This window comes from Tursiops truncatus, chromosome 2, assembly GCF_011762595.2.
Source record: "Tursiops truncatus isolate mTurTru1 chromosome 2, mTurTru1.mat.Y, whole genome shotgun sequence".
Taxonomy (NCBI): Eukaryota; Metazoa; Chordata; class Mammalia; order Artiodactyla; family Delphinidae; genus Tursiops; species Tursiops truncatus.
This window is the reverse complement of record NC_047035.1, coordinates 86,068,816-86,081,292: the sequence shown is the minus strand read 5'-3', so window position 1 is coordinate 86,081,292 and position 12,477 is coordinate 86,068,816. Positions and strand designations below refer to the sequence as shown.

General features: G+C 43.0%; 1 protein-coding gene across 1 annotated transcript; it reads left to right on the top strand.

Annotated features, from left to right (window-relative positions):
• The first annotated feature begins 5,030 nt into the window (after nt 1-5,030).
• On the top strand, nt 5,031-8,020 carry LCMT2 (leucine carboxyl methyltransferase 2). The gene has a single exon (XM_004332461.4). It carries the CDS (start codon nt 5,031-5,033, stop codon nt 7,089-7,091), a length of 2,061 nt encoding a protein of 686 aa, XP_004332509.3. The 3' UTR covers nt 7,092-8,020.
• The last annotated feature ends 4,457 nt before the right edge of the window (nt 8,021-12,477 follow it).

Genomic DNA, 12,477 nt, shown 5'->3' with positions numbered 1-12,477 from the left:
TTCAGTAAGTCCTGACACCAGGAGAGCGGTTTCAATTAAAAGACAGCGGGAACTACTGAGCCCGTACGCCACAACTACTGAAGCCTAGAGCCCGTGCTCCGCAACAAGAGAAGCCACCGCAATGAGAAGCCCGCGCACCGCAACGAAGAGTAGCCCCGGCTCACTGCAACTAGACAGAGCCCACGCACAGCAACAAAGACACAACGCAGCCAAAAATTAAAAAAAAATTTTTTTAAAGACACTGGTTTCAAGTCCCTCCTAAGTCAGGGATCATGGGTTCAAGTCCCAATCTGAGGTGCAGGTGGGTTCGAGCCCCAGCCCGTGGGTTTGAGTCCCACCCTAGAAGGAGTGCAGTTTCACACCTAACACAGTGCCCAGCATTTTGTAGGTGATAAATAAATCCTGATTTCCCTTTACCTCTGAAGGTGGCTTATAAATTAAGACAAAATTCCAAGTGAAATTCAGTGATTTTCAAAGTATGGTCCTCAGATATTAATGATGATGATGTTGATAAGAATAGCAGTTTCCATTCAGAGCCTACCAATTAAGTGGCAAGCACTTTTAATAATATTATCTATAACCCTCCTCATAAGCTTGTAAAATAAATATTTTCACCACATTAAAAATCACTAAATTGATACTGAGAGGGTTAAATAAGTTACCAAGATATTAAAATGGGCAATTAAGAAAATAGTTTGTACAGATCTAGACAGAGCCATAGAAATCCACAGAAAGGCTAACCCAGTATGAGATAAATTTCAATAGAATTTCAATAAAATGCCGTAGTAAGTGCTTAATAGTAACAAATGAAAAAGATAGACTATTTAATCAATGTTTAATATGTCTACTGAAGTACATAAGAGATGTCATTAACACAGAAAAACATACCTTGACATAGTAAAGTCAATTTGTCATAAATTGACCTATAAAGTAAATGTTAATCAAAATATTCCCAAAATTATTCCTTAGAAATTGATTTTTAAAGTTCATGTGGAAGACTTAACTTGTAAAATTATTCAGAAAAAAATATGAAGCTCAGAAGAATACCCAATATGGGTGAAGGTGAGAGTAAGAGTTCTGGTGGGAGCAGAACTTGGTATGATATTTTTGGAAGGTACTTTGGCAACACACACACACACACACACACACAAACCCACATACTTTTTGACCCAATAATTATACTTTTAGGAATTTATCCTGTATCTTATAGGATACGTACAAATACACTTCTTGTAGCATTATTTATAATAGCAAAAAATTGGAAACAACCTACATGCCCATCAGTAGGGTACCGGTTAAATTAATTGTATATCCATCCAACTGAATATCTATGACTATATGGAAAGACTTCTATAATATAGTGTTATTTCCAAAAAGTAAGTTGCAAAAAAACATTGTTCACAAAGATGACATTTATAAACAAAGCATGTGTGTATACACACACACACTCTTATTTATATATATCTTTATTCCTAAAATAGGTATGAAAGGATACATAGAAAACTGTTCGCACTAGAAAGTGGGTTGGAAGTGGCAAAGGTCAAGGGACAGAATTTTATTTTTACTTACCTTATAAAGTTTTGCGCAATTTGAAGGTATTACAACTTGCATGCAATACCTGATTACTTTTTGAAATAATTTTAATAAATTAAAATTTAAGTAATAAATTTAGGTAATTAATTCACTTATTACTTTAATAAATCCATTAAAATAAATAATTAATTAATTTTACAGAATTGTTCATAAAATAATTAAATAACTTTTTAGAAACCTTGCAAAACAGCTTCATTAATATGAATTACGAGAGGGAAGAACTTTTACCTTTAGACAACAGAATGACAGCCTGAAAAAGAATTTAGGACATTTTACATAGCAGGCTGTTAACAAATGTTACAGATGGCTAAATTTTCCTATAAATTTTCAGTCCTACTCTAGGATCCTGACCTGATTTTGTGGCACATTTCAAACCACCTCCAGATTGCCCCTTAACTAGTTATGAGTAAATTTACTGACCCAATAGCTACAATGTTAACCTATGGAAATTTGAAAGCCACCAAAGCAAGCACAGTTTTTACACATTTTTAAAAGTTGTTTCACTGATCATTACCTAAGCTATTGCTATCAACAATTCCATGCCCTGCCAGATTCAGTCTGCCTGGGCTGGCTTTGGCATGGATTAGAAGCAGGTGGGGTGGGAGTGATGTGCCAAACGGCAACACATTGAGATAAGATCTTTCTACATTTGTACTAATATTTCATCAAGTTAGAGCAGGGCCAGAACCAGGTCTCCTGTTCTCCTGGAGCAGGGGTCCCCAACCCCCAGGCCACGGACCGGTATTGGTCCCTGGCCTGTTAGGAACCGGGCCGCACAGCAGGAGGTGAGCGGTGGGTAAGCAAGCGACGCTTCATCTGTATTTACAGCCGCTCCCATCGCTCGCATTACAGCCTGAGCTCCGCCTCCTGTCAGCGTTATGGTGAGTATAATTATTTCATTATATATTACAATGTAATAATAATAGAAATAAAGTGCACAATAAATGTAATGCGCTTGAATCATCCGAAACCATCCCACCCCCCAACCCCGTGGAAAAATCGTCTTCCACAAAACCGGTCCCTGGTGCCAAAAAGGTTGGGGACCACTGTCCTAGAGAACTTTTTTCCTCCCCGCCCTCCACCCCCACCCCCAAAAGGGAACTCAGGATAATAAAAACACTTGTTACTATTTATTAAGCACTTAGTATGAGCCAGGCATTCTGCTAAATGTCTTGGATGGTAATTTTACTTGATTCTCATAATAACCCATGAGATATTACTGTCTCATTTTACATAAGAAAATATAGATTTTTAACAAATAACCAGAAAACAACTGTAAGGCACCCAAATCACAAATTTTGCTCCATTCTCTTTCTTCTTGAATCACTTTTCTTGATCTGTTCTTTACCAAAAAAAGTAGTATTTCTAATATATCATGTACATTTTACTAACTTGTCATATAAAAATTCATTTCTGGGGTTCCCTGGTGGCGCAGTGGTTGAGGGTCCACCTGCCGATGCAGAGGACACGGGTTCGTGCCCCGGTCCGGGAAGATCCCACATGCCGCGGAGTGGCTGGGCCCGTGAGCCATGGCCACTGAGCCTGCGCGTCCGGAGCCTGTGCTCCACAACGGGAGAGGCCACAACAGTGAGAGGCCCGCGTAGCGCAAACAAACAAACAAACAAAAAAAATTCATTTCTACAGCACAGTATATTTTTTTTCAAAGTCCTACAACTTTTTTTTCTCTTTGACCCTCGATAAACCCTGAAACACCACACAAAGCAGCACTTAATCCCCTCATTTTAGAAATGACTATCTCAAAGTCCAGCAAGCTCAGGAAAGTCCTTCTCCCATTCCAATTCCAAACTCCTCAAGCGTTCCATAGACCCAGCTGCCTTAGGCTGAACTTTACAACTCAGTCACTACCTTTATAGAGACAACGAAAGCCTTCAGACACGAATTCCCTCTATTTCTCTCTGCTTCCCTCACACTTAAATTTATCTTTATCTATACCCCTTCTTCCCTCATGAATCAGAGAAAGAGGATTCATTCTCTTGTCCCCAAGACTAATTTGTGCCCAGGATCCCATTCCTTCCTATCTATTCCAAGTCATTACTCCACTAATCTTTTCACTTTTCTGTTCATCAACCTCTCTCTCTCCAGTTGCTAATTTCCCTCAGGGAACCACCAGGTGAGTACAGTACTTGCTTCCACCTTAAAAAAATAAACTTTCTTTTATCCCCCATTCCTCTTTAACTACTGCCCTGTCTCTTCTTTCCTTCTGAGCTAAACTTGAGCTGCCTCCATTTACTTATCTCCCATTCATTATAACATGGATTCTGCCCTTACTACTCCACAGAAATTGCTCTCCCTAAAGTCATTAAGAGCTCTTAAACACCACATCTAAATGACACAGTTGTAGTATCCAAATCCAAATTGGCTGGACTCCAAAACTCATGCCCTTCACCATTATACTATGCTGCTTCAAGGTAACCATACTTATAGTCATCCTGATTTCCTTCTCCATCTCAGTCACCAAATCCCAATTAATAAGTTACAAATCCTGTAAATATCTCTGCAAGCGATTTCCTACGGGTGACGACTCCCAAATACTCAAATTAGAAACTCGATTATTTTAAACCTCCAAGACTCAGACCGTATCAGAGGGAAAAATCACCTCTCTTCCATGATTCCCTCTTCCACAGATATTCAACTTTGTCTTAGAAAACAGAACTTTGAACGTGGAGGGGAATGTCATTTTACAGCTGAGAAACAAGAGGCTGAGTGGTTTACTTATTGTCAGCTTAGCACAGAGCCGGGAATACAAGGGAATCAATAGTGTACATCTGTGGGGAAACATTGATTGGGTGAGTCACAACTTCTGTAAAGGTTTCTTCATTTTGCACCTGGCCTCACTGGCTTGTTTTCAGATTTAAATGGGATCTCTTAGTAAGCACTCGTAGTTAGCATCCGAGGAGCGACCCCTTCTCCTTGCCCACCAAAGTCAGTGGTTCTAACCCTGCTTTGCCCCTACCAGACACTCAATGCAGACCCTACCGTCCAAGGAGCTCTGGTTGTCAGTCCCCACAGACTCACCTCTTAAAGATTTTTGTCAACAGTTGAGTCAATTTATGACAGCTTAAATTTTCACTTCAGACAGGAAGGCTTGTAGAAAAGTGATAACCCGCGCTTCCCTGACACAGTCCACGTGTCCACAATAAGCCGCAGCCGTCAGTCTTGCCGCGAAACTGCAGTCCCGGAGAATCAAAGAAATGTCAATCACAGCCGAATGTCAGCACCAGCTGCACCCTCCTCAATACTGATTGGCGAGGTGCGCTCTTCCCGGAAGTGACGCACACCTGTCCAAGGAAGAGGCGTCACGGAGCGGGGTGCGGGGGGGGGTGTGATTTTTCCGTACAGAGTCCGCGAGGTGGCTACTGGGAAACGAAAAGGCAGGTCACCACCGGGACGGACCGTCGCTCCTGAGTTCCCTAACCATGGGCCCGCGGAGCCGCGAGCGTCGGGCCGGGGCAGTGCAGAGCACCAACGACAGCAGCGCCGTCAGCAAGACCTCCCTGGCTGCGCGCGGGTACGTGCACGACGCCTTCGCCGCCTTGCTAGTTCCAGGGACCGCGCGCCGCGCGCCGCTCATCCACCGCGGCTACTACGTCCGCGCACGCGCCGTGCGGCACTGCGTGCGCGCCTTCCTGAAAGGGACGTGCGCGGTCCCCGGCGCGCCTCGCGCCCAGATCCTGTCGCTCGGCGCTGGCTCGGACTCGCTGTATTTTCGCCTCAAAACTGCGGGCCGCCTGACCCGAGCTGCCGTCTGGGAGGTAGATTTTCCGGACGTGGCACAGCGCAAAGCGCAGAGGATTCGAGATACGCCGGAACTGTGTGCGTTAACCGGGCCTTTCCAGAGCGGGGACCCCGGGTACACGTTGTGCTTTGAGAGCTCGGACTACTGCATCCTGGGCCTGGACCTGCGGCAGCTTCAGCGATTGGACCACGCCCTGGGCACCGCGGGCCTTGACGCAGCCGCACCGACTCTCCTCCTGGCTGAGGCCGTGCTGACCTACCTCGAGCCGGATGATGCCGCGGCCCTCATCGCCTGGGCCGCCCAGCGTTTTTCGAATGCCCTTTTCGTCGTCTACGAGCAGATGAGGCCGCGTGACGCCTTTGGCGAGTTCATGCAGCAACATTTTCGGCAGCTGAATTCTCCCCTGCATGGCCTGGACCGCTTTCCCGACGCGGAAGCCCAGCAGCAGCGCTTCCTTCAGGCCGGCTGGACCGCCTGCCGTGCCATGGACATGAATGAGTTCTATCGCTGCTTTCTTCCCGCAGAAGAACGCCGGCGCGTGGAAAATCTCGAAACTTTCGACGAGTTTGAGGAGTGGCATCTGAAGTGCGCCCACTATTTCATTCTGGCCGCTTCTCGGGGAGACGCCCTCTCCCAAACTCTGGTGTTTCCACCCTCAGAGACGTTTCCTCGGATAGATCCTGCTTCCCCTTCAGGAGTCTTCCCTGCCAGTGTAGTCACTGGTGATAGCCAGGGCCCAGACCTTAAGAGATATGGGCACGCCTCGGTCCTTTTGAGCCCAGGTCTTATTCTCAGTGCTGGAGGATTTGGAGAGCAGGAGGGGCGACATTGCCGAGTGAGAAAGTTTCACTTGCTCTCAAGATACTGTGACTTTGAATGGAAAGGCAACCAAATATGCAGTTGGGGGGCTGGAGCTCAGTGGGATGGACGCCTTTATCACACCATGACAAGACTTTCAGATACTCAGGTTCTGGTTCTGGGAGGGAGACTGTCCCCAGTAACTCCAGCCTTGGGGATTCTCCAGCTTCTTTTTTGCAAGAGTGAGGATAATAACCCTGAGGACCTAAATGTCACAGTCACAAAGGTCGGCCCAGAAGAAGATTCCACTTTGTCATGTTGGCGCCACTCGACAACAGAAGTGTCCTATGAGAATCAGAGGTATTTGTTTGTGTATGGGGGCCGCAGTGTGGCCGAACCTGTACTAAGTGACTGGCATTTCCTACATGTGGGGACAATGGCTTGGGTCAGGATCCCAGTGGAGGGAGAAGTACCTGAAGGTCGGCATTCCCACAGTGCCTGCAGCTGTCAAGGGGGAGCCCTCATTGCTGGAGGTCTGGGTGCTTCTGAGGAGCCGTTAAGCTCTGTACTCTTTCTGAAACCAATCCCTTGTGGATTCATCTGGGAATCAATAGCCATCCAGCCTCCCATTACCCCAAGGTACTCCCACACAGCTCATGTGGTCAATGGGAAGCTTTTGTTGGTTGGAGGGGTCTGGATTCATTCCTCCTCAGTTCCTGGAGTGACTGTTATTGATTTGTCTACAGGACTGAGCTTCGAGTATCAGATTGACACAACATGTGTGCCATGGCCATTAATGTTACACAATCATACCAGCATTCTCCTTCCTGAAGAGCAACAGCTCCTGCTCCTTGGAGGTGGTGGGAACTGCTTTTCCTTTGGTACCTACTTCAACCCCTGTACAGTGACATTAGACCTTTCTTCCTTAAGTGCTAGGCAGTAAGGACTGGACTTGTGATATATTCAGGACCCACTAAAGTAAACAATAAAGCTTTCCAAAATAGTATTTGACTCTGGCTGTAGATATTACCACTCCCCTGTTCCCATTCCTTTTTTTGTTTTTTTCTGTTCAGTGCAAAAAGAAAAAAAGTTGTTTAAACACACACCAACATTCAAAGAGATGGTACAAAAATAAAACATAAATAGGCCTATCTGAAGAGAGTGGTCATATAGTCCTAGAGTAGGAATTGGGGGCCTTTGGGTCCCTGTATCTAGTTTACTGGTCTTCCTCCCATTTTCTAATCTGAGTTTATCCATTTACTGAGTTACAATGACCTGTAGCCTAAGTCAAGTGAAACTTTTCCCAATGCCAGGCTTTGTGATTTTAGATGGGACCTTGGAAGAAGTTTCACACAGATCCTTGATAAGAATACAAGGCTGAATATAGGTGAAGGGACATGGTATTGACCTCGTTCTTCATGTATGAAACCTGAAATGAACCCAGTTGCAGTTTGATTAAAGCATTGTGCCATTTAGTGCAGCAGAGAACTCTGATAGCTTTAATAAGACACATTTGTATGACTTTATTGACACATGGTTTTGTTCCATTTTTTTGCCACCGGTTCTATATTTAGAATTATAAGTGCTAATAAACCAAACATTTGATTTCTCAGCTCATTTTGTATATGGTATGAAAATGTTTTGCTCCAGATCTACTCCACCCTTCACTATGTTCTGTGTACCAGGAGGCCAACCTTTATGAATTGCATCAATGAGTTTACTTGTTCTCTGGTGTTTGGTGAGTTCCATCAGTCAGAGGTACCAGAGAGGGATGGTTGGACAGTGAGAGTATTCCAGGTGTTTCCCCTACCAGTCTGCAAGTTGGCATTAGCTGCATTCTTTTTTTTTAAAATAAATTTATTTATTTTTGGCTGTGTTGGGTCTTCATTGCTGTGCGCGGGCTTTCTCTAGTTGTGGTGCGTGGGCTTCTCACTGCAGTGGCTTCTCTTGTTGCAGAGCACAGGCTCTAGGCGCATGGGCTTCAGTAGTTGTGGCTCGTGGGCTCTAGAGCGCAGGCTCAGTAGTTGTGGTGCACGAGCTTAGTTGCTCTGCTGCATGTGGGATCTTCCCAGACCAGGGCTCGAACCTGTGTCCCCGGCATTGGTAGGTGGATTCTTAACCACTGTGCCACCAGGGAAGTCCGCAGCTGCATTTTTTTCGTAAAAGCCACAGCTCCTGTCATGTAGTCTTCTATAAGGTATAGCTCTAACTCTGCATCACTCCAAAGAATTCTGTATCTTAGTTGCATTAACCATATTTTAAGTGTTCAATAGCCACATGTGACTAATGGCTACAGTATTAGACAATATAGATGTAGAACATTTCCATCATTGCAGAAACATCTGGACTCCACTGAGGTACTTCACCATCTTGACTTGGTTTCCCTTAACCCTGCTCAACCCCTTTTAATTAGTATCTTCATTAAACTCTCCTCAACTATCCCCTTGAAATGGACCATCTTTCCTGGTGCGCCTTGTGAGATCATGAAACATCTTAGGTATTCATCCTTAAAACTTGAGCTTTAATTTGTCATCTAAATTGTGAATACCTTGTGAAATTCGTGTGTCAAAAGGTAGTGGCTTTGTTGGTACTTAAGTGTACCACTTCAGTATTTCTTGTTAGTCTTCAATCCTTGAAACCTTAATAATAACTTGAGATTCTACAAGTACCTAAATTCTACAAGTACTATCAATGTTAACATCTTGATGGACTTAGTATGACCGAGAATCTTTTTTCCCTAATATTTTAATTAACAACTTTGCATATAAATGCATGTAAAAAGTGTTCAATATGAAAACCAAGTAGCAAACACAAGCCTAGTGTATGGAGAGGGCAATGTTGGCTCTGTTGGATGAAGGTTCCCAGGAGAAGACAAACTGAATAAACTGTTGTTTAACTTCAGCTTCCCTGAGACTGCACAGCCCTTTCTGGGAGAGTTACTAGTTACTGTCATGAGTCCTGGTAAACAAAGGACTTAACTATGGCTAGGCATCTGCAAGGCTATCAGTGGGCCAGGTACTAGGTTACTGGCAAGACTGTGACTGGAAGGGGAAAAGGCTGCTCTGTATTTTTTAAGTTCACCACAAGCCCACCTCCAACTTTTAGGAGCAGATCAAAGCAGAACATGAATGAAGTGAGTGTTCTCAGCTATGTAGTAGTTAGTACCAGAATTCTAACCTAGAAATAACTCCAAAGCCCAGGGTATCCCTTCCATTATGTTACTTCTTAGATGGTACCATCAACCATTACTATATCATTACTTTGGGGCCATATAGAGGGGTGGGGGTGGGAGGGGGAGGCTGTCAGGAGAATGTGGATGTATGTCAGACCTAAATTACTAGCACAGTGATGCCTATTCTCTCAAGTGCTGCCCAGTATGGCACATTGTGAGTAATTGGGCTTGTTCCACATTTCTATGTGATTACCGGATTAAGCATGTGCTCCACCTCTGACCCTACACATGCATCATACTCAGTTAAAGAGTTATTCATTTCTCAAGCTCTACTCTTCAGAGCACTTAGAGTTTTGTCCTCAACATTAACTCTGTGCCTTTGGAGCAGCACTCAGAGGTGCTGGGTCCCAGTTTCATAACAGTAATCCACAGCAGTTAGAGATGTGGGCCAGATTAAGAACTGAAGTTGGACTATGCTTTTTGTTTCTCCATTTCACCTCTGAATATCTTTGTTTTAAAATTCTGGTATGGAGCTCTGGGGCAGTTATGAGAGTTATCAACTTCTTGATTGCAGTTTCCAGCTGATCTTCACCCCTTTTTGCTCAACAATGGACCATGGTTACCCCATATCCATTGGAAATGAAATGAGTTCACGCTGCCAGAAGGCTAATCTGAGGGAGTAGGAACATGCATAAATGTGCTTGCGAGCACATGAATACAGGATTTTCCTAGGATGTGCTGATGCTTCACTGGGTATGACTTGGTGTGTAACTCTCAAAGTATGTTTAACAGGGATAGGAAAGACCTTGCCCTAATATTTATGTGAAGAGTCATTTGCCACCTAATTGTCAGACTAAGACTGGGAAATAAATTGTAATAAGAATGATTTTTAGGATATTACACTACATAGAGCTTTTCTCATTCCCTAGCTTTTGTCCACATTTTTAGGCTTTTCTAATGAAAAGAGCCTCAACCTCTGATTCATATTTAGACTTGCTATTTCAGGAAAAGTTAGCAAAACTGATCTTTCTTATTCAAGGATACATCAGCAATTTAAGGAGGAAAAAAGCTTTGCCACCACCCTTCCTCCCCCATTGTCTTGCTTTTTTCTAATTATCATTTATTTCTCTATTAATATTTATTATACATACTATGTAATTCTTCATTGGCAGCTTTTTCATAAGGCCAGAATCTGACATTCCCTATCTCACAAGCTTCATCCCCTGCCACTCCTCCTCCCCTTATTGACATCCCACTTATATAGGAAGTATACCTGGGACCCAAAGGACAGAATACTGTTACATGCTTCCATTCTTTTACTTACCGTGTTCTCCCTGTTGGGACTCTTAAGACTGCCTCTCCTACCTTACTCTCAACCTCACTATCCCAACTTTGTTCATAAAACTCCTACTTGACTCAAGGCTTATCTTTGGAAATCATTCCCTGGTTCGAATCCACCACCCTTTCAGGCTGGGATGGGTTACTCTTCTGTGTTGCCAGAGCACCTTGTAACTATCATCCATATTGTGTTATAATCTATTTTCTCATCTGTCTACTCACTAGATTGAAGATCCTTGAGGGTAGGGATAGTATCTTATTCACCATTGTATTTCCAGCACCTGGAAATACAGGTGTCAACATCGGAATTGAACAACGATCTCTCATTGTTGGGGTTTAACATCACCAGATCTTTCTCATACCTTTTTAATGTAATATATCCTGTGCCACTGGCTTCCTGGGGAAGAACAGAGTAGCAGTAGTGAAAAATAATACAATGACACCCCAAATGCAAACCTGTCATGCAAACCTGTGTCCTTGGTCAGAAGTGCAGAGAGAATCAGCCAGAACCTTTAGAACACAGCTGTGATTATAAACACCTGCTTTCGGGAACCCCTCTCTTAGTCCCACTGCTTCCCCCATCTTCCACTCAGACATCTGGTGGGTAGTGACAGAGACAAGTAACCACAGAGACAGTGGATTTTTTTTTCTTATTTTAGAAGGAGACTAGCATATTAACCACATTTAACTATAAAGAAGATCCACTCCATAGTGACTTGAGCCTGCAACCTACCCTCTAGCCCAATTTCCTTTGAGTTTGCAGTTTGGGTAAGATTTGCTTGTGGTCACTTTGGGTTTGAGCTGACGACCTAGACTCACACCAGTGTCAACTCGACTAGAGCACACAGCATCGAAGTTTCTGTACTCTGCTATGTGTTAGCCAACAGCTCATTGAAAAACCCTTATTGTTAATGATAAAATGAACGTATTTACAAAACAGAAACAGATTCACAAAGAAAACAAAGTTATGGTTACCAAGGGGAAAGTGGGGGAGGGATAAATTAGGAGTTTAGGATTAGCAGATACAAACTACTATATATCAGGTAGATAACTGAATCACTTTGCTGTACACCTGAAACTAACACAACATTGTAAATCAACTATAGTCTAATATAAAATAAAAATTACATTAAAAAAATAAAATAAACGACAAAGTCCTACTGTGTAGCGCAGGGAACTATATTCAATACCCTATAATAAGCCACAATGGAAAAGAATATGTATATATATGTATAACTGAATCACTTTGCTGTACACCAGAAACTAACACAACATTGTAAATCAACTTTACTTCAATTTTTAAAAAGCCTATAGATTAAAAAAAAAAACCTGTTGCTATTTATTGTGTATATGCTCATTATAGAAATATTTAAAAAGCAAGATCTGATACATTTAAACATTTTCCAGGACTTTCTAACCATGTTGGGGTTACACTGTATGCCTTTTTTATAAACTCTGAATAAAAATTTTCACAGCCACAAAGAAAGTTAACTTCAGGGGGATAGAATCAAGTGATTGATAGTTCTTGTGCATGACTCTTGTTCAGCTGGTGTCTGCATGACAGTTCCTCAGTTGATGAATCTCCTCTTTGATGAGTGAGTGCCTTCTCTTGCTATATCTGATAAGAATCACTTCAAGTCCCTAAGGTTACTGAGATTATGAAACTAAGATATATGGTATTATTCATGCTATTTTTTTTTTTACAAGCAAGATGAGAGCTATGGTCTACAAAATCAGCTCTGGGGAGACCTGAGAAAAAGAATGAGCAGGTGAAGAACCAACGTACCGCTACCCAAGGTAGAAGAGAAGTAAATACAAA